The sequence below is a fragment of the Odontesthes bonariensis genome, chromosome 9 (assembly GCF_027942865.1).
Source record: "Odontesthes bonariensis isolate fOdoBon6 chromosome 9, fOdoBon6.hap1, whole genome shotgun sequence".
Classification (NCBI taxonomy): domain Eukaryota; kingdom Metazoa; phylum Chordata; class Actinopteri; order Atheriniformes; family Atherinopsidae; genus Odontesthes; species Odontesthes bonariensis.
In genome coordinates, this window is record NC_134514.1 from 38,774,773 (window position 1) to 38,802,076 (window position 27,304).

The 27,304-nt window shown below is 42.4% G+C and overlaps 1 protein-coding gene across 3 annotated transcripts in view; it reads right to left on the minus strand.

Moving 5' to 3' along the window:
• The window catches only part of sgsm2 (small G protein signaling modulator 2), a 157,230-nt gene that overhangs the window by 49,908 nt on the left and 80,018 nt on the right, over positions 1-27,304 (minus strand). For all 3 annotated transcript variants that reach the window (XM_075474204.1, XM_075474203.1, XM_075474202.1), the window contains exon 4: positions 1,327-1,494. In XM_075474204.1, coding sequence (XP_075330319.1) covers positions 1,327-1,494 — 168 coding nt within the window. The remainder of the gene's footprint in view (positions 1-1,326; positions 1,495-27,304) is intronic.

Below are 27,304 nucleotides of genomic sequence, written 5' to 3' on the forward strand. Positions count from 1 at the left end.
AAGATCTGCTCACACAGATCTGCTCACACAGATCTGCTCACACAGATCTGCTCACACAGATCTGCACACACAGATCTGCACACACAGATCTGCTCACACAGATCTGCTCACACAGATCTGCTCACACACAGATCTGCTCACACAGATCTGCTCACACAGATCTGCTCACACACAGATCTGCTCACACACAGATCTGCTCACACACAGATCTGCTCACACAGATCTGCTCACACAGATCTGCTCACACAGATCTGCTCACACAGATCTGCTCACACACAGATCTGCTCACACAGATCTGCTCACACAGATCTGCTCACACAGATCTGCTCACACACAGATCTGCTCACACACAGATCTGCTCACACAGATCTGCTCACACAGATCTGCTCACACAGATCTGCTCACACAGATCTGCTCACACACAGATCTGCTCACACACATCTGCACACACAGATCTGCTCACACACATCTGCTCACACACAGATCTGCACACACAGATCTGCTCACACACATCTGCTCACACAGATCTGCTCACACACAGATCTGCACACACAGATCTGCTCACACAGATCTGCTCACACACAGATCTGCACACACAGATCTGCTCACACACATCTGCTCACACAGATCTGCTCACACACAGATCTGCACACACAGATCTGCTCACACAGATCTGCTCACACACAGATCTGCACACACAGATCTGCTCACACAGATCTGCTCACACAGATCTGCTCACACACAGATCTGCACACACAGATCTGCTCACACAGATCTGCACACACAGATCTGCTCACACAGATCTGCTCACACACAGATCTGCTCACACAGATCTGCTCACACAGATCTGCTCAGACCTTTGTTTGCTGAGACGTCACCAAAGGTAATGGACCCTCTCCTGCTACTCTTTTCTTGGAGAGGAATGATGTAGAAGCTGACTTTTATTATTAGTGTCTCACATGAGATTAGATGAACTCCACAGTAGTCTAAACATGTTGGTTCACTACCATTGCTCTCAACAAAAGCATGAAGAGTACTCCAACAAACCCCAGATCTGTTTCAGGTGCGTTTTCCTCCATTAAACAAATGTGACTCTCTGGTGTCTGAGCTCCATCAGTACACTGGATGTCCCAGACTTTGCTCAGTGTGTGAAAAGCTTTTCAGACACAGAGGTTGTTAGCACAGAACAAAGCAACCTGACAGAAGAATGACACACATGTTGGCTCTTTTTGGGACTGCTCATCACAGAGCTACAACGAGGCTGCGTGTCAGAGCAGGGAATCGTTTGGGTGCAGTGCCAGAAAGGGAGGAAGAAAACAAAATTACCTGGAGTTGTCTACAATGTACTGGACTATCTTATCCAGAACTTTCTCAAAGAGAGCCGTTCGGACCCAGATGTGCTTGATGGCCTGGGCTGAGAGGGGCTGCGGGGGGCGGCTGGTGGTGGAGGAGCCCTGTCTCCTTAATGGTTCGTGGCCCACACTCTGGGTTCTCCTACAGAGGCATGGCATGGCAAACACAAGATTTACACAACAGACTAGAATTACTGATGCTGTTTACTTTAACTGAACAAAAACATCAAACTATTAAATGTGGTTTGCTGAATATCAGATCTCTCCTTTCCAAGTCTCTGTTAGTGAATGAGTTGATTTGTGATCATCATATTGATATATTTAGTCTTACAGAAACCTGGCTGCAGCAGGAGGATCATGTTAGCATCATGTTAGCATCATGTTAGCATCATGTTAGCATTAATGAAGCAACTCCCTCTGACTGTTTAAATGTTCACGTTCCTGGAACCACAGGCAGAGGAGGAGGAGTGGCAGCTATTTTCAGATCAGGGTTACTAATCAGTCCCAGACCCAAGATTAGTTTGAGCTCTTTTGAATCTCTGATTCTCAGTTTTTCCCACGCAAAGTGGAAATCCCAGAAACCTCTTGTGTTTGTTGTTGTGTATCGTCCACCTGGCCCTTATTCTGAGTTTCTGTCTGAATTCTCAGAGTTTTTATCCCAGTTAGTGCTGAGTACAGATAAAGTCATTGTAGTGGGTGACTTTAATATTCATGTAGATGTTGAAAATGACAGCCTGAATATGAACTTTAATTCTATATTAGACTCAGAGTATATTAGACTCAGAGTGTTCACAGGCCGACTCACTGCCTTAATCACACCCTTGATCTTGTTCTGACTTATGGCATTGAGAGTGAACAGTTAACAGTGTTCCCTCATAACTCTGTCTTATCTGACCATTTTCTGATAACCTTTGAGTTTACATTACTTGACTATACAGTTTCTGAGAAGAAATTTACATATAGAAGGTGTCTATCAGAGGATGCTGTAACCAGATTTAAAGAATTAATTCCATCATCCTTTTCTTCACTGCCATGTGCAGATATGACAGAGGACGACTACCTAAACTTTACTCCAGCAGCACTTGACTCTCTTGTTGACAGCACTATAGTTTCAATGCGTACAGCACTGGACAATGTTGCCCCTCTGAAAAGGAAGGTAATCAGTCAGAAGAGGTTGGCTCCTTCGTATAATTCACAGCTGCGTGCTTTAAAGCAGACTGCAAGAAAGCTGGAGAGACAGTGGCGTTCCTCTAATTTAGAAGAGTCTCAATTAGTCTGTAAAGATAGTTTAATAATGTATAAGAAAGCCCTTCGTAAAGCTAGAACTGCTTATTATTCATCATTGATAGAAGAGAATAAGAACAATCCCAGGTTTCTCTTCAGCACTGTAGCCAGTCTGACTAAGAGTCCGAGCTCTGCTGAGCCAGTTATTCCTTTAACTCTCAGCAGTGATGATTTCATGAGCTTCTTTATCAATAAAATTGTTTCTATCAGAGAGAAGATTGATGGAGTCCTTCCCACTATTATCAGTGATGTATCATCAAGTACAGCAACTTTAGAAGTATCTTTAGAACCTGATTTGTATTCAGACGGCTTCTGTCCAGTTGATCTCTCTGAACTAACAACAGCAATAGTCTCTTCTAAACCATCAACTTGTGTTTTAGACCCAATCCCAACCAGACTGTTCAAGGAGGTTTTCCCATTAATTGATACTTCCATATTGGATTTGATCAATCTGTCTTTGTTGACAGGATATGTACCTCAGACTTTTAAGGTTACTGTAATTAAACCTTTACTTAAAAAACCTACTCTTGATTCAGAAGTGTTGGCTCATTATAGACCTATATCCAATCTCCCTTTTATGTCTAAAGTTCTTGAAAAAATAGTTGCAGCTCAGCTTTGTGATCATTTCCACAGAAATAATCTGTTTGAAGAGTTTCAGTCAGGATTCAGAGTGCATCATAGCACAGAAACTGCACTGCTTAAAGTTACCAATGATCTCCTCTTAGCCTCTGATAGCGGACTTGTGTCTGTGCTTGTCCTGTTGGATCTCAGTGCTGCATTTGATACGGTCGATCACAGTATCTTATTACACAGACTTGAACATGTTATTGGGATTAAAGGAACTGCATTAGGCTGGTTTAAGTCATATTTATCTGATAGATTTCAGTTTGTTCTTGTAAATGAAGAATCTTCCTCACACACCAGAGTAAGTCATGGAGTTCCCCAGGGTTCTGTGCTTGGACCGATTCTTTTCACTTTATACATGCTTCCATTAAGTAACATTATTAGACAGCATGGCATAAATTTCCATTGCTATGCTGATGATACCCAGTTATACTTATCTATGAAACCAGATGAACCCAATAGGTTGGTCAGACTACAAGCATGTCTTAAAGACATAAAGACCTGGATGACTCAGAACTTTCTGCTTCTAAATTCAGATAAACTGAAGTCGTTATCTTTGGACCTGAGCGCTTCAGGGAGAAATTGTCTAGCTATATAGTTACTCTAGATGGTATTTCCTTGGCTTCTAGTTCTACAGTGAGGAACCTTGGAGTTATTTTTGACCAGAACTTATCATTTGACTTAAAACAGGTTTCTAGGACTGCCTTCTTTCATCTTTGTAATATTGTTAAAATCAGGAACATCTTGTCTCAGAGTGATGCAGAAAAACTAGTCCATGCATTTGTTACTTCAAGATTGGACTACTGTAATTCTTTATTATTGGGCTGTCCCACATATTCTCTGAAAAGCCTTCAGCTGATCCAAAATGCTGCAGCCAGAGTTCTGATGAGAACTAACAGGAGAGATCATATTTCTCCAGTTTTAGCTTCTCTTCATTGGCTCCCTGTTAAATTCAGAATAGAATTTAAGATTCTTCTCATTACATATAAAGCTCTTAATGACCGAGCTCCATCATATCTTAAAGATCTCATTGTAAGATATTTTCCTAACAGAGCACTTCGTTCCCAAACTGCAGGTTTACTTGAGGTTCCCAGAGTTTCTAAACGTAGAATGGGAGGCAGAGCCTTCAGTCATCAGGCCCCTCTCTGTGGAACCAGCTGCCAGTTTGGGAGGCAGAGCCTTCAGTTATCAGGCCAGTTATCAAGACCAGGCTTAAAACTTTCCTTTTTGATAAAGCTTATAGTTAGGGATGGCTCAGGTGACCCTGAAACATCCCATAGTTAAGCTGCTATAGGCCCAGACTGCTGGGGGGCCTCATCTGCCACACCTTTCCTCACTTTACTCTCTTTATGTATATGTGATATTATTGTGGTCATTAACTCGTGTTTCCCTGTTCCAACAGATATCCTTTGAATGGTGTTACAGTACCCCCCCCCCCCCCCCCCCTCCTTTCTGTCTTCTCAAACCCCAGCTGCTCGAGGCGGATGGCCACCCTTCCTGGTTCTGGTTCTGCCAGAGGTTTCTTCCTGTTCAAAGGGAGTCGTTTCTCTCCACAGTCGCCTCAGGCACGCTCAGGACGGGAGATTGGACCGAAAAAAAAAAAAAAAAAAAAAAAAAAGTTTCAGTGCAATCTGTTGGTTTCCTTAGTTAGGAAATTGTTTTTGAATTGGCTCTATATGAACGAATTGGATTATTTTATGAATAATTATGATTACAATTAATTGAAGTCCAATTGGCTTGAATTGGACTTTATTATCTAAGTGCCTTGAGATGACATTTGTTGTATTTGGCGCTATATAAATAAAAATGAATTGAATTGAATTGAATTGTTGAACTGCAACTCTGAAGCAACAGAAACTGACAACATGTGACAACAACACTTTAATCATTTCAGTGATGGTAAAACCAGGCTGCCTCTCCAATTTACTCATTGAAAGAGCTTTAAAGAGTGGGTCACCCAGTGTGATTCTGGAACTTTATGCATATAACCCAACTCTACACTGTGCTGGGACTATACAGTTTGGACAACACACACAGACACATCCTCTGAAAGGACATTAAATCCATAAGATAAAACTGCTTTCTTATGACATACCTGGATTTTAGCTGCTATTTGAAAGAATTTGTAAGAATATAGGGGAACTGCGGTATTTTCAACATTAAGCCTCTTTTCTGAGTCGTGCAATGTTTTAGAACCCCCCTCACCGCTTTTTTGATGTTTACTGCTGTCTCCGGTATTTGCCTAATTTTGATTCTTCTCAACCTGCTTCAGAATGGCAAGTCATGTGCATGTCCAAAAAGGTCCGTAAAAGCACCATAAACGTCCGTTTTCAAACTAATCAACTCACCGGAGTGGTTACTGGTGTGCACTGGTAATCCATATCAAATTTCGTGGCGAAAAGTTGCTTCTGTCGTGTTTTATTTGACATTTTGTACTGGATGTTCGTTGATATTACTCCGCCACTGCTAAGAAAATAGTGCGAGCATGAAGGAGCTGCCAAATAAAACACGACAGAAGCAACTTTTCGCAACAAAATTTGATATGGATTACCAGTGCACATCAGTAACCACTCCGGTGAGTTGATGATTTTGAAAACGGACGTTTATGGTGCTTTTACGGACCTTTTTGGACATGCGCATGACTTGCCATTCTGAAGCAGGTTGAGAAGAATCAAAATTAGGCAAATACCGGAGACAGCAGTAAACATCAAAAAAGCGGTGAGGGGGGTTCTAAAACACTGCAGACGACTCAGAAAAGAGGCTTAATAGCCGCTTTCGGACTGTAGGAACCTTTGGCAGTTCTAATAACCTTTTAATCCGCGGGGCCGTTTTCTCCCGTGTTCGGACATACAGGAACTCGGGGCTTTCTCCCTTAGTTCCTATAACTATTTAGCTCCTTCTCCGAGGTCGGGTCTTTTCATAGTTCTTATAGAACGAATCTAACGGAGGTGTGTGGTGGTCGGTAGCTACGCCCCATGTCATGCTATCACGGCTGAAATGTTTCCTCATAGACACAGACACAACCGGCGGGTGTTGAATAAGTTAAACTTACACATTGTCTCATTTGTCTGCAGCGCTCTGCTCTCCTTGCTTCCTTCATGAAATGAAAAAGTATCGTCTCCTGACTCTCTCTGTGAGCTTTTCCAGCCTCGATGTTAGACGCCTGATGTGATTGTTCATGATTAATATCACCATCATGCAGACCATAAACACGGTGGCCTCCCCGCTCTCCATGTTAGCTTCTTGGTGGTGTTTTTTCTACTCTCCTTACTTTTACCGTTTTGTTTTGTGTTTGAATGTAGCGCTAAACGGCTAACGGCTAACACGTCACTGAAGCAGACGGCTGCGCGCGGCGCATCAGTCCCTATCAGGTCCCGACTCATGTGCGAATGCAGACTGAAACAGTTCCGCTGGGGAAGGACAGTTATCAGAACGAAATTCGAGGAGGGTAGTTCTGATAACTACTTTCTTAGAACGGTCTGTCCGAAAGCGGCTAATGTTGAAAATACCGCAGTTCCCCTTTAAGGTAAATAAAGAAGGAGGCATTTTGTCTTTGACCACTGGGAGGCAGCACTTAACAGCAACTTGTAGTTCATTCTAACTCATCCTAATTTATTACATCTAAATACACATCGATCGGTCTGATGTCCCACAAAAGGTGCCAAATTACACAAGACATCAGTTGGATGAATCATTGAATGAATTTGGCGGCAGATTACTGATGTAAGGCAGAGAGATGAACACTTTCATGGCAGACTGACTTTGATCTCAGCCAATTCAACAGCAATCAGCTCACACACACCCACATTACAAGTGCACGAGGCTGTGCTGTGCTGTCACAGTCACCATCATATTAATCCTTTGTGTGTGTGCATGTTCCAGCTATGTCACCATTTCCGCAGTCCCCTTCCGCTCTCAGAAGGGTGTGTGTGTGTGTGTTTACAGCACTCCAGGAGCATAAGGATGATGTCACAGAGACAGAATGCAAACATCCATTTTAAAGTCCAATGTACTGGGAATTTTCGGTGTTTATGGCATGAAACAGGAGCTTTTTGCATGTCTATATGAAATGTAGTAAATATATTCACCTTTTAGCTTGACACAGGACAAGAGTTTTGTAGTTAGCTGTGCTGCATTGAAATTCTATATACAATATCAAGTATGATAACTCTGAGGTGCAAAATCCAACAAATATGACAAAATCCTATCCAAAATCTCACAGAGAGAGTCAGGAGACGAAGGATGGAGTGCAGGCCATACTTCTTGTCTCATGAAGGAAGGAGAGCAGAGCGCCGCAGACAAAGGAGACCACGTGGAGGTTTAACTTATTAAACACGCCAAGGTTGTGCCCGTGTCGTATGAGCAGTGTTTCCCGCAGCGCATTATAGTCAAGGCGGCCGCCTTAGCAAACTCGCACTGCCGCCTTGCCAACGTTCCCAAAAAAAAAACAATTTTTTTTTTTTTTTTTTTAAACCGAAGTAATAATGCTTTACCAGGCTCAGACATTAAAAGACAGCATTGATAACATTGAATTGCGACACCTACTGGTTGTTAATGTAAATAGTTAAGAATGTAAATAAAAAAGTGTTACAGCTCTTAAACAGCTTCGTTATTGCTCTAACAGCCCCCGTCCCATTCCAAGAACCCCCGCGACTCACCACCTTGACTAAGCAATTTCCTGCGGGAAACACTGCGTATGAGGAAACATTTCAGCCTGACAACATGACAAGGGGCGGAGCTACCGACCACCAAGGGGTGGAGCTACCAAATACCAAACACCTCCGTCAGATGTGTTCCTATAGAACCCAGAACAGACCCAGCTGAGGAGGAGCTGAAATGGTTCCAGGAACTAAGGGAGATGGTCCCGAGTTCCTGAATGTCCGAATGTGGGAAAAAACGGCCCCGTTCCTGAAAAGGTTATAGGAACTGCAGAAGGTTCCTATGGTGGGAATGCGGCTATTATCACAGATAGGCATTTGGGGTAAGGAAAAAGGCCAGATCAATGGGCCTCATGCAAGAACTGATCGTGACGCTGTGACGCTTTGCTTTGCGGTAAGACGTATTGCATCACTTGTCTATATGAAATGTAGTAAATATATTCACCTTTTAGCTTGACACAGAACAAGAGTTTTGTAGTTAGCTGTGCTGCATTGAAATTCTATATACAATATCAAGTATGATAACTCTGAGGTGCAAAATCCAACAAATATGACAAAATCCTATAAAATAATAAGTTAACACCAAAAATTTCTTCTAACCAGGGTAGTTAATCATGGCAACTACAAGTAACCTGCTCTAAAGGAAGCTTATATTTACAATCTTTTGTAAAAAGCAGCACTCTGTTACTGACCTTAATGATGACAGTAAAAAGAAAGCAAAATCAATTGAATCTGCGTTAATGCTTGACATAGACCTTGTATTTTTAATCAGAACTGGCTGTTAATCGATACCAATTTAACCGTCATCTACACAATCTGTCAGTGTGCAACATACTGAGAAAGGTTTTCTCCGTTTCTCAGAGCCCTGACATTAATCAAACTAAACTAGAACAGCAACCATTTTGACCAGACCCCAGTCTTGAATACATTTTTGTAGAGCTAAGCAGATTCTCATTTCAATCTATAGAGTTAATTTGACTTTGCTCTGACCAAAAGCTAAAGGGATTTACTCTTTAAGGGGACAGTCTTCAACCTAAATGTACTTGTGGGATATCATGTTAAACTGTGTACATTTGAACCTTTACTGAACTTGTGTGTAGCTGTTATATTACAAACAACAGGAAAGTGTTTAAAAAACCTTCATTAACATTCATTCTTCTCTTGGCTTCAGGTAGATGGGAGCCATTCCATGAAGCACTTTGTAGGCCAACTGTTGTGCCTGGGTGTTTGGTTGTTTTTCTCCTGTGCATTTAATTTTCTTTTCAGTTCTCTCTCTCTCTGTCAGTGTTTAGTTTCACCTGGAGGTGGTTGAGGGGTGGCTCCACGCTGGCACACCTGCAGAACACCGGACTTCACCATAAAAAGCTCAACTACTCTGAGCCACTGAATCTATAGAAAATTCCTGTTGACAGTATTCTCTGCGTATAAAGAATAATACTTGGCCTTCCTGTGTTTTTGCAGCCCATAGAGGTTTTCTTTAGTTGTTGCCCTTACTTGGATCTCCCCAGTGAATTTTTTTTATCACTGTTGGAATAAAGCCTTTTTTGGACTTTAATCTCCCCTAGTGTAATCGTCTCCTGCTTGTAGGTCCAGCCTCCTGAGACTCTTAACACTAACATCAGTGTCTTGAATTCAATGTGGGTGGCTAAACCAGGAGTGTGCTCTCCCTGTGATGCCCATGCTGGAGAGTATGGACAAAAGGATACTGTGGTTGACAGTGTGAAACGCAGCCGGTAAGTCGAGCAGGATGAGTACTGAGGACTGCTGTCGCTCTGGCTTCTTTTAAGGCTTCTGTCACAGCCAACACAGCCGTTTGAGTGGAGTGTCCACTTTTAAACCCAGATTGGTTTGGGTCAAGGAGATTATTTTGTGAGAGGTATTCTGTACCTGCGTGATGACGCCCTTTCAATGGTCTCAGACAGAAACGGGAGGAGAGAGACCGGCCGATAGTTCTCCTCATGAGTCGGAGGGAGGGAAGGTTTCCTGAGCAGCGGTGTAACCTGAGCTTGTTTGATTGTGGTAGCAAATGTGCCCAATGTCAGTGAAGCATGAATCACATGTGTGACTGCTGCAGTTACAGTAGGAGCATTGGATTGGAATAGATTAGTAGGAACAGGGTCCAGCGGCATGGAGTAGGACGGCTACATGTGAGAAGTTTGGACACACAGTCCTCAGTGAGAGGGGTGAATGAAGGGAAGGTTGGGGTGTGAGCAGTTTGGTAAACTGTTCGCTTATAGCTGCCACTTCGTCAGTTAAAAATGGTTAAGTAGAGTTTTGAAGGTGGAAAATAGTCTCTGGGTGTCAGTAGTAATCTTAATAATGTAGAAAGAGTGATGACAGTAGTGCCAGGAATTTTGATAGATCTGAAGGATATTTTGATTTCCTTTCTGTATTAAAGACATAGTTGGTAATCCTGTTCAGAAACACATTTTGTAATACTGGGTGAAATGGTCCGTGTATCCTGAGAGAAATCTATACAAGATGTATTTAGAAAAAGGGACGAAAATAATCAGACCTCTGTGGCAGCTGCAGGACTGAGAAAAAGCTGACCAATCCGAGATCAGCGTCATTGGAGCGCCTACAAAAAAACCAATCAGATGCCTCTGCTTTCTGCCTACGCCCCCCTCTGTCGGCTCCCTGCTCCGTGTGCGCACGCGGTTCTACCGACTTTGGATGAAGCACTGACGGAATGGGGAGGGGGGGGTGGAGCTTAGAGGAGGGGACACTTTCGAATCTTGCTAGCTCTCTTGCTAGCTCTCTAGGATTACCTACCATAGCTTTAAGGAAAGTTGCTAACCATCTTCGTGGTACACATCATCTCTCTGTGGAGTTATAGGTTAAGCTCACACAAAGAAAGCCTGGCTTTGTTATCTAGGTTCTTTTCTACAACCCTAAGGGGAGCCTTGACCAACAGAATTTCGGTTTGTTGTTTCATCTTGCTCCTTCACCAGTTGGCAGTACCATGTGGGGTGGAAATAATTATCCCTGTTTACCAAGGTGGATGTGGACAGGTGTCTGTGTGTACTAAATCTATTTTAAATGAATTTCTTTTCAGGGGTATTGGAGTTTATGGATATGGCTGCATGCTAGTGTGATAGTTAGCACTGTCGGCTCTCAGAAAGCAGGTTCCTCATTTGAATCTCGACTGGAGCCTTTCTGTTCCTAAAGCATTCGTGTTAGGTTTGGTCTTGTACTGTATAGGCTATAGCTCTGCGTTGCTGATAATAGCCGCATTCGGACAGAGCAGCTCTAAGAACGCAGTTCTAAGAACGGCCCATCAGGAATTCCGTTCTAATAACTGTCCTTCCCCAGGGGAACTGTTTCAGTCTGCATTCCCACATGAGTCGGACCTGATAGGGACTGATGCGCCGCAGCTGTCTGCGACCGCGACGTGTTACTTTAGCGCTACATTCAACAAGAAAACAGAACAAAACAAAACCCGGTAAAAGTAAGGAGAGAAGAAAAAACACCACCAAGAAGCTAATATGGAGAGCGGGGAGGCCACCGTGTTCATGGTCTGCATGATGGTGATATTAATCATGGACGATCACATGGGGCGTCTAACATGGAGGCTGGAAGAGCTCACAGAGAGAGTCAGGAGACGAAGGATGGAGTGCAGGCCATACTTCTTGTCTCATGAAGGAAGGAGAGCAGAGCGCCGCAGACAAAGGAGACCACGTGGAGGTTTAACTTATTAAACACGCCAAGGTTGTGCCCGTGTCGTATGAGCAGTGTTTCCCGCAGCGCATTATAGTCAAGGCGGCCGCCTTAGCAAACTCGCACTGCCGCCTTGCCAACGTTCCCAAAAAAAAAACAATTTTTTTTTTTTTTTTTTTTAAACCGAAGTAATAATGCTTTACCAGGCTCAGACATTAAAAGACAGCATTGATAACATTGAATTGCGACACCTACTGGTTGTTAATGTAAATAGTTAAGAATGTAAATAAAAAAGTGTTACAGCTCTTAAACAGCTTCGTTATTGCTCTAACAGCCCCCGTCCCATTCCAAGTACCCCCGCGACTCACCACCTTGACTAAGCAATTTCCTGCGGGAAACACTGCGTATGAGGAAACATTTCAGCCTGACAACATGACAAGGGGCGGAGCTACCGACCACCAAGGGGTGGAGCTACCAAATACCAAACACCTCCGTCAGATGTGTTCCTATAGAACCCAGAACAGACCCAGCTGAGGAGGAGCTGAAATGGTTCCAGGAACTAAGGGAGATGGTCCCGAGTTCCTGAATGTCCGAATGTGGGAAAAAACGGCCCCGTTCCTGAAAAGGTTATAGGAACTGCAGAAGGTTCCTATGGTGGGAATGCGGCTATTATCACAGATAGGCATTTGGGGTAAGGAAAAAGGCCAGATCAATGGGCCTCATGCAAGAACTGATCGTGACGCTGTGACGCTTTGCTTTGCGGTAAGACGTATTGCATCACTTCCTGTTACCTTGCTTGTGTTCTGTGGAATTTCTTGCTCCGCTTGGAGTACTGATAATCACTTTATTTCGATCTATAACTTACACAATTTTGCATAGTTAAACTCTATAGCTTACCGTTCTGTTCTAACACACTCCTACAGATCTTTAATCTTTATTCTCACTTTTTAACGGTGTGTCTGGTTCTCTAGCGTAGCATGGCTACCAGTTCTCTCCCTCCATCTCCTGCTTTCACCTGCTCCGTGTGTCAGATGTTTAGTTACTCCTCTGCCTCCTTTAGCGATAATGGTACATGTAACAAATGTAGTCTTTTTGTAGTTTTGGAGGCGAGGTTATCTGAATTGGAAGCTCGGCTCTGCATTGTTGAAAATCAACCGATAGCGAGCCAGGTCCCTTTAGCCAGTGTGGAGCCACCTAGCGTAGCTAGCTCAATTAGCCTCCCCCTAGCAGAACCTGAGCAGCCAGGATTACAACGTGGCTGGGTGACTGTCAGGAAGAGGCATAGCTCTAAAGTCAAGCCCGTTGTTCACCATCGACCTGTCCACGCTTCTAACAGATATTCCCCACTCAGCGACACACCCGCTGAGGATAAAACCCTGGTAACTGGCAGCTCTATAGTCAGAAACGTGGCATTAGAGACACCAGCGGCCATAGTCAAATAAATTCCAGGGGCCAGAGCGGGCGACATAGAATCCTATTTAAAACTGCTGGCTAAGGATAAACGTAAATATGGTAAAATAGTTATTCACGTCGGCGTTAATGACACCCGGTTACGCCAATCGGAGGTCACTAAAATGAATGTTGCATCGGTGTGTAATTTTGCCAAAACAATGTCGGACTCCGTAGTTTTCTCTGGACCCCTGCCAAATCTGACCAGTGATGACATGTTTAGTCGCATGTCCTCCTTCGATCGCTGGTTGTCTAGATGGTGTCCAGCAAACAACGTGGGCTACAGAGATAATTGGCAATCTTTCTGGAGAAAACCTGGTCTGATGAGGAGAGACGGCATCCATCCCACTTTGGAAGGAGCAGCTCTCATTTCTAGAAATATGGACGAATTTATTTGCCACCCTAAAACATGACATCCCAGGGCTCAGACCAGGATGCAGAGTTGTAGTCTGACACACTTCTCTGCAGCTTCCCACCTGCTGCTACCCCCCAATCAATTAACACAAAAGGAGCAAATCCTCTTGTGCAAAAAGAGATTATTAAAACAAAAACTTTAACTGAACAAAAACATCAAACTATTAAATGTGGTTTGCTGAATATCAGATCTCTCCTTTCCAAGTCTCTGTTAGTGAATGAGTTGATTTGTGATCATCATATTGATATATTTAGTCTTACAGAAACCTGGCTGCAGCAGGAGGATCATGTTAGCATCATGTTAGCATCATGTTAGCATTAATGAAGCAACTCCCTCTGACTGTTTAAATGTTCACGTTCCTGGAACCACAGGCAGAGGAAGAGGAGTGGCAGCTATTTTCAGATCAGGGTTACTAATCAGTCCCAGACCCAAGATTAGTTTGAGCTCTTTTGAATCTCTGATTCTCAGTTTTTCCCACGCAAAGTGGAAATCACAGAAACCTCTTGTGTTTGTTGTTGTGTTTCGTCCACCTGGCCCTTATTCTGAGTTTCTGTCTGAATTCTCAGAGTTTTTATCCCAGTTAGTGCTGAGTACAGATAAAGTCATTGTAGTGGGTGACTTTAATATTCATGTAGATGTTGAAAATGACAGCCTGAATATGAACTTTAATTCTATATTGGACTCTATTGGATTTTCTCAGAGTGTTCACAGACCGACTCACTGCCTTAATCACACCCTTGATGTTGTGCTGACTTATGGCATTGAGAGTGAACAGTTAACAGTGTTCCCTCATAACTCTGTCTTATCTGAAATTTTTTTGATAACCTTTGAGTTTACATTACTTGACTATACAGTTTCTGAGAAGAAATTTACATATAGAAGGTGTCTATCAGAGGATGCTGTAACCAGATTTAAAGAATTAATTCCATCATCCTTTTCTTCACTGCCATGTGCAGATATGACAGAAGACGACTACCTAAACTTTACTCCAGCAGCACTTGACTCTCTTGTTGACAGCACTATAGTTTCAATGCGTACAGCACTGGACAATGTTGCCCCTCTGAAAAGGAAGGTAATCAGTCAGAAGAGGTTGGCTCCTTGGTATAATTCACAGCTGCGTGCTTTAAAGCAGACTGCAAGAAAGCTGGAGAGACAGTGGCGTTCCTCTAATTTAGAAGACTCTCAATTAGTCTGAAAAGATAGTTTAATAACGTATAAGAAAGCCCTTCGTAAAGCTAGAACTGCTTATTATTCATCATTGATAGAAGAGAATAAGAACAATCCCAGGTTTCTCTTCAGCACTGTAGCCAGTCTGACTAAGAGTCCGAGCTCTGCTGAGCCAGTTATTCCTTTAACTCTCAGCAGTGATGATTTCATGAGCTTCTTTATCAATAAAATTGTTTCTATCAGAGAGAAGATTGATGGAGTCCTTCCCACTATTATCAGTGATGTATCATCAAGTACAGCAGCTTTAGAAGTATCTTTAGAACCTGATTTATATTCAGACGGCTTCTGCCCAGTTGATCTCTCTGAACTAACAACAGCAATAGTCTCTTCTAAACCATCAACTTGTGTTTTAGACCCAATCCCAACCAGACTGTTCAAGGAGGTTTTCCCATTAATTGACACTTCCATATTGGATTTGATCAATCTGTCTTTGTAACAGGATATGTACCTCAGCCTTTTAAGGTTGCTGTAATTAAACCTTTACTTAAAAAAACTACTCTTGATTCAGAGGTGTTGGCTCATTATAGACCTATATCCAATCTCCCTTTTATGTCTAAAGTTCTTGAAAAAATAGTTGCAGCTCAGCTTTGTGATCATTTCCACAGAAATAATCTGTTTGAAGAGTTTCAGTCAGGATTCAGAGTGCATCATAGCACAGAAACTGCACTTGTGTCTGTGCTTGTCCTGTTGGATCTCAGTGCTGCATTTGATACGGTCGATCACAGTATCTTATTACAGAGACTTGAACATGTTATTGGGATTAAAGGAACTGCATTAGGCTGGTTTAAGTCATATTTATCTGATAGATTTCAGTTTGTTCTTGTAAATGAAGAATCTTCCTCACACACCAGAGTAAGTCATGGAGTTCCTCAGGGTTCTGTGCTTGGACCGATTCTTTTCACTTTATACATGCTTCCATTAGGTAACATTATTAGACAGCATGGCATAAATTTCCATTGCTATGCTGATGATACTCAACTGTACTTATCTATAAAACCAGATGAACCCAATAGGTTGGTCAGACTACAAGCATGTGTTAAAGACATAAAGACCTGGATGACTCAGAACTGTCTGCTTCTAAATTCAGAAAAACTGAAGTCGTTATCTTTGGACCTGAGCGTTTCAGGGAGAAATTGTCTAGCTATATAGTTACTCTAGATGGTATTTCCTTGGCTTCTAGTTCTACAGTGAGGAACCTTGGAGTTATTTTTGACCAGAATTTATCATTTGACTCGCATATAAAACAGGTTTCTAGGACTGCCTTCTTTCATCTTCGTAATATTGTTAAAATCAGGAACATCTTGTCTCAGAGTGATGCAGAAAAACTAGTCCATGCATTTGTTACTTCAAGATTGGACTACTGTAATTCTTTATTATTGGGCTGTCCCACATATTCTCTGAAAAGCCTCCAGCTGATCCAAAATGCTGCAGCCAGAGTTCTGATGAGAACTAACAGCAGAGATCATATTTCTCCAGTTTTAGCTTCTCTTCATTGGCTCCCTGTTAACTCATTCAATGCCTTCGACGGTTGCTTCCGTCAATTGCGTTTTTTAACGGAGCGGGCTGGGGAACAATCTAGCGGAGTTTGTCACTAAATCTTAGGCTTGTAAACACTAAACAGAGAATATACTGGTAAAATTACCCGCAAGGTGGCAGCAGTGCCACTTTGCACAAAAAAAAGCTTGTTTTCTCAATTTTTTGGTCAAAAACAGCTGTTTTTGGTGAAACCAACCTATGTTCTACTGTCTATTCCTAAAGGACTGAAAATGGTAGAAACAAACTTTTTTTTCCTGATGAAAGAAGAGAGTCTACTCTTTCTTTTGGTAATTTCGGTGTGTACATAGTCATAAGACACACTTTTCTGTGGGTCTTGGAAAATCAGTCAAAATACTGTAAAACACTTGGCAGTATGCACTGAAAATGGCTGGCAGCCAATGAGTTAAATTCAGAAAAGAATTTAAGATTCTTCTCCTCACATATAAAGCTCTTAATGACCGAGCTCCATCATATCTTAAAGATCTCATTGTAAGATATTTTCCTAACAGAGCACTTCGTTCCCAAACTGCAGGTTTACTTGAGGTTCCCAGAGTTTCTAAAAGTAGAATGGGAGGCAGAGCCTTCAGTTATTCAATTCAATTCAAAAATACTTTATTTATCCCAGAGGGAAATTAAATGTTGATGTAGCTCAATTAAATCAAGGAGTTATTATAGATGCTGATGGCTGTGGGCAGGAAAGATTTCCTGTAGCGGTCCGTTTTGCATCCAAACTGAAGAAGCCTTTGACTGAAGAGACTCTGTTTTCCGATAGCAGTCTCATGGAGAGGATGTTCAGGGTTGTCTATAATTCTCTTGATTTTATGCCAAATCCTTCTTTGCATTATTGTCTCCAGAGGTTCCACAGTCGTCCCCAGAACAGAACCAGCCTTCCTTATCAGGTTGTTGAGTCTTTTTAGGTCCCTGGTTCTGATGCTGCTGCCCCAACAGATGACGCAAGAGGAAATGACGCTCTCAACAACAGACTTGTAGAATATCTGCAACATCTTGTTGCAAACCTTGAAGGACCTTAGCTTCCTCAAGAAGTACAGTCTGCTCTGTCCTTTCTTGTAGATGGCTTCACTGTTGTGTCTCCAGTCCAGTCTGTTGTCCACATGAACACCAAGGTATTTATATTCCTCAACCACCTCCACTTCTTCTCCCATGATGGAAACAGGGTTTGATCTGACCCTGTTTCTCCTGAAATCTACAATCATCTCCTTTGTTTTGTTAACATTCAAGATGAGATGATTGTTCCCACACCATGCCACAAAGCGGTCCACCAGCTCTCTGTACTCAGCTTCTTGTCCATCTCTGATACACCCGACAACTGCAGAGTCATCTGAATATTTCTGTAGATGACAGGAGTCTGACTTGTACTGGAAGTCTGAAGTGTACAGAGTGAAAAGGAATGGTGAGAGTACAGTCCCCTGTGGTGCTCCCGTGCTGCTGATCACCTGGTTAGACACACAATTCGTCAGTCTGACAAACTGTGGTCTGTTTGTCAGGTAGTCATTAATCCAGGTGATTGTTGAGGCCTCCACCTGAGTCTTCTGGAGTTTCAGACGAAGCAGATCAGGCTGGATTGTGTTAAATGCACTGGAGAAATCAAAGAACATGATCCTCACAGTGCTGCCTGCTTTGTCCAGATGACAGTGGGTTTGTTGAAGCAGGTGTATGATAGCGTCTTCAACTCCAACTCCATGGCGATAAGCAAACTGCAGGGGGTCCTGATATGTGCTGGTTTGCTTACACAGGTGGGTCAACAGGAGTCTCTCCAGGACCTTCATGATGTGGGATGTCAGGGCAACAGGTCTGTAGTCATTGATGACTGAAGGATGAGTTTTCTTTGGTACCGGAACCAGACAGGATGTCTTCCACAACAGTGGTACCTTCTCTTGGGTCAAGCTAAGGTTGAAAAGGTGTTGCAGAATCCCATGGAGCTGCTCTGCACAGGCCTTCAGGACTCTCTTGTGAACAGGCCCCTCTCTTGTGGAATAAGCTGCCAGTAAATGTCCGGTAAGCAGACACCCTTTCCACTTTTAAGAACAGGCTTAAAACTTTCCTTTCTGATAAAGCTTATAGTTAGGGATGGCTCAGGTGATCCTGAAACATCCCATAGTTAAGCTGCTATAGGCCCAGACTGCTGGGGGGCCTCATCTGTCACACCTTTCCTCACTTTACTCTCTTTATGTATATGTGACATTATTGTGGTCATTAACTCGTGTTTCCCTGTTCCAACAGATATCCTTTGAATGGTGTTACAGTGCCGCCGCGACCCCCTCCCCCCCTTTCTGTCTTCTCAAACCCCAGCGGGTCGAGGCGGATGGCCACCCTTCCTGGTTCTGGTTCTGCCAGAGGTTTCTTCCTGTTCAAAGGGAGTCGTTTCTCTCCACAGTCGCCTCAGGCACGCTCAGGCCGGGAGATTGGACCGAAAAAGAAAAAGTTTTCAGTGCAATCTGTTGGTTTCCTTAGCTAGGAAATTGTTTTTGAATTGGCTCTATATGAACGAATTGGATTATTTTATGAATTATGATTATTATTAATTAATTGAATTCCAATTGGCTTGAATTGGACTTACTATCTAAGTGCCTTGAAATGACATTTGTTGTATTTGGCGCTATATAAATAAAAATGAATTGAATTGAATTTTCCTATTTTTATTCTAAATTTTTCTCACTTTTTTCGTACAAACACGCCACGTCAGATTCAACAAACGCTCTTAACTTTGGAAAAAGTGTGTAAACGACCTGCGTAAATGATGAATCCCACCCGTGCGTATCTAAGTGCACGTGCACGAGGATAGTAGATTTGCATACTCCACGGCCAAAATGATACCATATAAGGCTGTGCTTCCTCTCTCCTGTGCCAGGAAGTGTTGAGTGTTGAGTCATGAGAATGGCATCAAGGAGCAAAAAGAACAACTTTAGGGGCTCTGAGACTGAAGTTCTGCTTTCAGAGATCCAGAAAGGAAAATCTGTCATTTTTAGCAGCATCAGCAGTGGAATTACGGGACCTGCTAAAGCCAAGAAATGGGAAGTTATTACGAGTGCTGTTAATTCTGTGTCACCTGTAGTTCATAATGTCACCGAAATAAAGAAGAAATGGTTTGATATGAAAATGACTTAAAAAAAAAAAAACGTCTCGCCATGGCCAGGCGCTCGATGACTGCAACCAAAGCCGTGCAATCAGTTGTTGCCTCATCATGATGGCTCTTTGATGGGGTGGTCCATGAGGGGGGTCTTCTGGCACCACACCTTCTGGTCTGCCTGGGCTGGTTCAGGTGGAGACCCTCGTTCATGGCAATATTGTGTAAATCTGGCATATCTTCTCTGGGCTATAGAGCAGTTTGCCCCCCGCTGTATGGAGACACACCCACCTGGCCTTCAGCTCAGTGCGCTCCACAACAGCACGGGGGCTTTGATGCATATATGTGTGCAGTCTATTGCTCCAATTATGTTTGTTAGTCCAGCCACGGCATGAAAGTCCCTCTTAATTTGTACTTGTTGGACAGCGGTGTATGGGAATCTGATGTACCATGGGTGATAAACTGATGAGAGCTTTGATGACCAACGGGAGCGTACGACTCACAGAGGACTGGGACACCCCCGATCTGTCTCCAATCTCCCTCTGAAAGGTTCCAGTGGCCAAAAATCTAAGGGTGGTGAGGACCTGGGCGTGTGGTGGAATTGGGTTTGATCGGCGTGTTTCTCTCTGGAGTTGTGGCTCTAGCAAGCTGAATATTTACAGCAGCACAGTCCTTGGGAATCTAAATCGGGATGTCAGCCATTCGTCTGTCTCTGCAAGGATATCTACAAGGTCTCGGAACACACGCTCTCTTCCAAGAGCCTGACGCGCTAAGGCATCGAAAAGTAGCAAGTCAGCCGCTGGTTACGCTTCCCATTGACCTTGTTATATAGTCAAATTAACCTTCAATTAGTGCATAATTTAAGTAAAACAGAATAATGTCAGCATAATTATGGGGTATAATGTATATATTTATTTGTGTTTGCTTCAAAGTAATTAAATATACAATCCATTAGTCAAGCAAACTTGATTGGAATAACAGCGGACTATTTTAGGAAACTCCTACGACAGGTCTAGATCACTCGTAAATTCTGTTCGTACCTGAAAGAAAATGTAAAATACAAAAAGATTGGTGAATGCGCAAATTCTCTTAAATCACTCGTACGCACGATTTAAGAACAAATCTGTGCGTACGAACGGTTGTTGCATGAGGCCCATTTTCCTATTAAGTCATTGGTTGTGTTTATTGTGTAATATTTGTCTTTTAAGACCTGTGACTGTTACATGATGGACACTGAAGTTTTAGTCTTGGTTTGGGTGCTAAAATGAAAACAGTTTTACAGCCCAAAAGCGTTCCAGTAGCTTGGAAGTGCAAGCTCTGCCACTGGCTACAATAGAGCCAAAAATGATTCTCACCCATACACGAAAATAGATGTTCACCACTGTGCTCTAACATCTCATTAGTAATCTGAACCTTTGTGTTTTTTCTCTATTGAACTTGACTGCAGTAATGTTTCAGCATCTGAGACCTCTACAATAACTTCTGTAAATTGTCAGCTAACTGTATAACTATATATACAAGAATAAATAAAAAATGCTTGTAACCACCGGTGGTTGTGTAATGTTATAACCTTGAAATGAGTTTAAAAGCGTGGCTAAGTGGAGGGAAAAAGACGGAGAAAAGAGAAGTGGTTGAGGATAATGGTTCGAGCAATGTGGAGGAAGCAGAACCACCGAGCACTTCAAATGCTAACGAAAGATGCAACACTGACCCTGAAATGCCCGCGACTTCATCGAACAGAAAACGCCGCAAAGCTGCACGAAAATATGACCCAACATATCTTGAGTTTGGGTTCTTTTGGAGCGGGGCAGAGGAACACCCGAAGCCGCAGTGTGTTGCGAAATACTGTGCAACGACTGTATGAAACCAGCCCATCTCAAACGGCACCTACACACTAAACACCCAAATTTTAAAGACAAGCCCGTGGACTTTTTTCGAAGAAAACGTGACCAGCTGAAGCAGTCAAAGTCTGCCGTTCGTTCCTGTACTGCACCCTCAGCCGACGCACAGGAAGCTTCCTACGAAGCTAGCCTGCTAGCTAGGTCAGGTGAGCCACACACCATCTGCTCGAAGCTATGTCTACCACTTGCTAAAAAAATAACACACATCATGTGTGGGGAGAAGGAATCAAAAAAGTTGGACTTGGTGCCACTTTCCAAAGACACTGTTTCCCGGAGAATACAGTCCATGTCAGAAGACGTTCTGGAGACACTAATTCAACGAATTAAAAATAGTCGATTTTATTCTCTGCAACTGGACGAGGCGACAGATGTCGCAGATTTGGCAAATTTGCTGGTGTGTGTGGGGTATGAATACAAAGGTGCAGCTCATGAGGATTTCCTGTGCTGTCAGCCCCTGGAGACCAGAACTACAGCTGAGCACATATTTCAGCTACTGGACACGTTTATCCAAGAACATGGGATTGATTGGAAAAAGTGTATCGGTGTCTGCACAGACGGGGCCAGGGCAATGTGTGGACGCCACAGTGGAGTAGCAGCAAGGATTCGCGAGGTGGCACCTGAGATGAGATGGAAACACTGCAGCATCCATCGCGAGGCGCTTGCTGTAATACAGAAAGACCCCTGGCTGGATTCTAACACCTGCAACAGTGCTACCAACTGCACCCCTGTGCAGCCTCAAAACTGTACATTTACTCGTAACAATAACCCAATTTTAGGTCTTTAGCAGCTTCACAATAAATCATTTTCAGGTGTATAAGGCTAAACTGGTGGGGTTTTTATGGAGTCATTTCTAGCTGGTAAGCAAGTTTTTATCTGTATCTACTTTTGTTAATGAATTCATAATAAATAAAGGTTCTGGACCAAATGAGTCCACCTCCATTATAAGTATCATACACGGATCCAAAACGGCTCCGGGCCGGATGATGTGTTCTATGAACGGATCCAAAACAGCTCCGGGCCGGATTTGGCACTTAATGAGTGGATCCGGATAGGGTCCGGGGCGGATCCGACCCGGATCAGTGATCTGGATCTGTTCCGGAACCGTTCCGGTGTGCAAGTGGACTCCGATTCGGGTCCGTTTTGCGGATCCGTTCCTGAGCCTACCCTAAATCCGTTTGCTATCTGGGTATGATGATATGCTGGCCTTGCTCTTTGGCCCGTGTGTCAGGGCAGAGAGGAAAAAAGGCTAGTGGTGCTGTCTTATTAAAGAAAAAAAGGTGAAGAGGGAGTTAGGGCAGGAGGGTCATAAAAGAAAACATCACAAATAAACCTATGGCAGTGTCGACTGATAGCCTCTGGCAAACACAAGTTGAAGTAACCCCCCCTCCTCTAGCCCACCCATCCACCACACACACTGATTTTCACACCTGTCAGCTGATTTCATACCAGCCACTCTTGCTCAGCTGTAACTGCCATTCACTTGACTGATAAACTGTTTATTACAATGTTTTATTTTTTCTCTCCATCATGTTTCCCTTCATGCTCTTGCTTTCTTTCTTCTTTTTTTTTTTTTGCCTTGCCATTGGAGCAAACCATGTTACCATGGAAACCAGGGCAAATGAGAAATGGAGCCCTGAGGTAGGTTGACAGTGAGATGGGCGGTAACTTGTCTGTGTGTGTGGGCGCGCCTGTTGTGAGTTTCCGTGTATGCATGTATGGATTCTGGTGGAGGGGTGTGAATTGTGCAAACCAGAGCAGGAGACAATAACAGGCTTTCATGTTGTGTGCAGTCTGTCTGGGGAAATAAAGGCCAACCAGATGTGACAGATGAAGGGAGCACAGCGGCTGATAGGAAGATAGAGAGCTAAACACCAAACTTGTTTAAATCTGCTGATTAAATTTTATAATGCAGCCATGTCACAATCATGCCTTACTACATATTCCATCCATTCTATAATTCAATTCAATTCAGTTTTATTTATATACTTAAATAATACAGTCCAATTCAAGCCAATTAGAGTCCAATTCGTTGTAATCATAATCCAATCAAATCCGATTAATTAAATTCAAAATTAGTCCAATTCGTTCATATAGAGCTGATTCAAAAACAATTTCCTAGCTAAGGAAACCAACAGATTGCACCTAAACTTCTCTTCTGCATCACTCCGAGACAGGATGTTCCTGATTTTAACAATATTACGAAGGTGAAAGAAGGCAGTCCCAGAAACCTGTTTTATATGTGCATCAAATAAACTTGAAAAGATTCGATGTGTATTGAGGGAATCGCTTGGTAAATTCCATAAGATCTGGTACCCTTTTTTTTTGTCTAAGTCAGAAAACTGGACTTTCCATTTATTCCAGAGTAACTTACAGATGTTTCAGTGGTATAGCTGGAGTTATGATATGGTTGTGATCTCACAGCTGTAGCAATATGCTTTAACATTGTATGTTTTTGTTTTTCTTTCTTTCTTTCTTTCTTTCTTTCTTTCTTTCTTTCTTTCTTTCTTTTTTTTTTTAGAAAATTGGATGTAAATGATAGGGGGGAAAACCTCCTTGAACAGTCTGGTTGGGATTGGGTCTAAAACACAAGTTGATGGTTTAGAAGAGACTATTGCTGTTGTTAGTTCAGAGAGATCAACTGGGCAGAAGCCGTCTAAATATAAATCAGGTTCTAAAGATACTTCTAAAGCTGCTGTACTTGATGATACATCACTGATAATAGTGGGAAGGACTCCATCAATCTTCTCTCTGATAGAAACAATTTTATTGATGAAGAAGCTCATGAAATCATCACTGCTGAGAGTTAAAGGAATAACTGGCTCAGCAGAGCTCGGACTCTTAGACTGGCTACAGTGCTGAAGAGAAACCTGGGATTATTCTTATTCTCTTCTATCAATGATGAATAATAAGCAGTTCTAGCTTTACGAAGGGCTTTCTTATACATTGTTAAACTATCTTTCCAGACTAATTGAGAGTCTTCTAAATTAGAGGAACGCCACTGTCTCTCCAGCTTTCTTGCAGTCTGCTTTAAAGCACGCAGCTGTGAATTATACCAAGGAGCCAACCTCTTCTGACTGATTACCTTCCTTTTCAGAGGGGCAACATTGTCCAGTGCTGTACGCATTGAAACTATAGTGCTGTCAACAAGAGAGTCAAGTGCTGCTGGAGTAAAGTTTATGTAGTCGTCTTCTGTCATATCTGCACATGGCAGTGAAGAAAAGGATGATGGAATTAATTCTTTAAATCTGGTTACAGCATCCTCTGATAGACACCTTCTATATGTACATTTCTTCTCAGAAACTGTATAGTCAAGTAATGTAAACTCAAAGGTTATCAGAAAATGGTCAGATAAGACAGAGTTATGAGGGAACACTGTTAACTGTTCACTCTCAATGCCATAAGTCAGCACAAGATCAAGGGTGTGATTAAGGCAGTGAGTCGGTCTGTGAACACTCTGAGAAAATCCAATAGAGTCTAATATAGAATTAAAGTTCATATTCAGGCTGTCATTTTCAACATCTACATGAATATTAAAGTCACCCACTACAATGACTTTATCTGTACTCAGCACTAACTGGGATAAAAACTCTGAGAATTCAGACAGAAACTCAGAATAAGGGCCAGGTGGACGAAACACAACAACAAACACAAGAGGTTTCTGTGATTTCCACTTTGCGTGGGAAAAACTGAGAATCAGAGATTCAAAAGAGCTCAAACTAATCTTGGGTCTGGGACTGATGAGTAACCCTGATCTGAAGATAGCAGCCACTCCTCCTCCTCTGCCTGTGGTTCCAGGAACGTGAACATTTAAACAGTCAGAGGGAGTTGCTTCATTAATGCTAACATGATGCTAACATGATGCTAACATGATGCTAACATGATCCTCCTGCTGCAGCCAGGTTTCTGTAAGACTAAATATATCAATATGATGATCACAAATCAACTCATTCACTAACAGAGACTTGGAAAGGAGAGATCTGATATTCAGCAAACCACATTTAATAGTTTGATGTTTTTGTTCAGTTAAAGTTTTTGTCTCGATGTCTTTTTTTAGGTTTTCTGGATTTTCTCCTCTTGTGTTTATTGATTTATTTAATTTGGGTGGTGTGGGAGCAGACACAGTCATTCTGGGGTTTTAGGGGGGTAGCAGCAGGTGGGAAGCTGCAGAGAAGTGTGTAAGACTACAACTCTGCATCCTGGTCTGAACCCTGGGTTGTCATGTTTTAAGGTGACAAATAAATTCATCCATATTTCTAGAAATGAGAGCAGCTCCTTCCAAAGTGGGATGGATGCCGTCTCTCCTCATCAGACCAGGTTTTCTCCAGAAAGATTGCCAGTTATCTCTGTAGCCCACGTTGTTTGCTGGACAACCTGGGCCACATGAGCTATGCACCGAGAGAGGACTGTACATACAGTGTGCTTGATACCCAATGGTCTTTCTCTCCTATTTGGAAATGTCGGTCTCTGCAAACCCCGGAGAGATACACACAGGAAGAAACAAGGATACACACCTCAGATGTGCATACACATGGAGGCCCAGTTCTAAGGCTTATCTCATTGTGTACACAGACTGCTCAGCTTCAGTAAACACTCAGCTAAACGGAGGTAAGGTGTGGTTTACATGGAGAAACTAATCTGATGGAGAAGGAATTATCCATACATGAGATTACAGAAATTAAGAAATGAAATAGAACTGTTGATGATATAACAGTGAAATAAAATGTCACTGTCATGTACTGTAGCATTCATTACTCAGCTGAGTTTCATGTGTTTTTAGCAAAACCTGTTTTTAAAGACTGGTCATAAAAGACTCTTACATACGCTGAAAGTCAGCAAAATGGCAATATTTTCTTTCTTTTTGTGAAATTGGAATTGGGGCTGTGTGAGGCACCTATAAGCAGTCACGTCTTGGGAATACAGCCGTTGGAGCTCTCACAGTTTGGTGGATTGGAAAGGATTCCAGACTGGTGAGCCAAACTAACACTTTTCCATCCAAAGAAACCAACAACATTTTAACGGCTGTTCCAGTGAACCTGATATTTTTAGACTCATTTGATTTTTCACATTTGCAGAATAGTTACACTCTCACTGCCATGACATTTTTAAAATATGAGTTGTTTTACATGATTGAAAACTCACTTCATTTAAAGTTGCTGTCAACTTGGGTAGCTAATCAAGAATCTTTTCTGCTTCTCCAAACTGAGTGTGCTTTGTCTGCTCTCTCCTGTGGGTAAACCACTGAGCATGACACTTAGATTCAAGTAAAAAGAGAGAAACCCACACCCAGATAATGTGCTTTGGTCAAATTACTCATGCATGTACAAGCTAATATCGAATCAAATCGGCTTAGGCCCTTTGCACATGCTCCATTGTTCTTGTCCTGAGCTTTGACCCAGAAACAGCAATTACAAAATGTACAAAGCTGCAACTCCATCTGATTCACTACATATTATGAGAACAATGCACAAGCTAAACTTTTTGTCTGTTGTCTTCGTATGTGGCAGGTCAACTGGCCCAATACAAAAAAGCTGAAAAGGAGCCTAACACCACCGAGCATCGTGGTGCCAAACAGCATTGGGTCAATAACTCAATTCCCCATCACTGCATGCATACTGGGAACAGGACGGTGGTGCAACTAAATGGAGCTGTAATCATAGCTCAGCTCTGTTGTGCATATAAATGTACAGACTGTAAAAACAGTATCCCTTGAACAGCTTCAGGCACTTAAGAGAACAAATGAACATGTTCATTCTGTACTGCAGCTTAAGGAGAACTGATCAATGAACAAAAATCTACCCGCAAGCATGTTTGTCTTTCAAGTCAACTAAACTGAATATCTTTCTGTGTCACATAAACATTTGTGAATTTTCAGTAGATTTATTTGAAATATCAAATGTAATATTCTGGATACACATTTACAGAAAAGAACAGAGTGAAATCTTCATATAATATTCATATAATATCACCATCAAAGATTGATCGTTTCAAGACACAATAAAAGAAGTTTTGATCTCAAAATTCAACTGGGAATAATAATGCCATTAAATATCTATCTAATATCTTTCTTTGCTTGGTTTGGGTTACGGTTACATGACTGACTGGCCTAATGGTGAGGG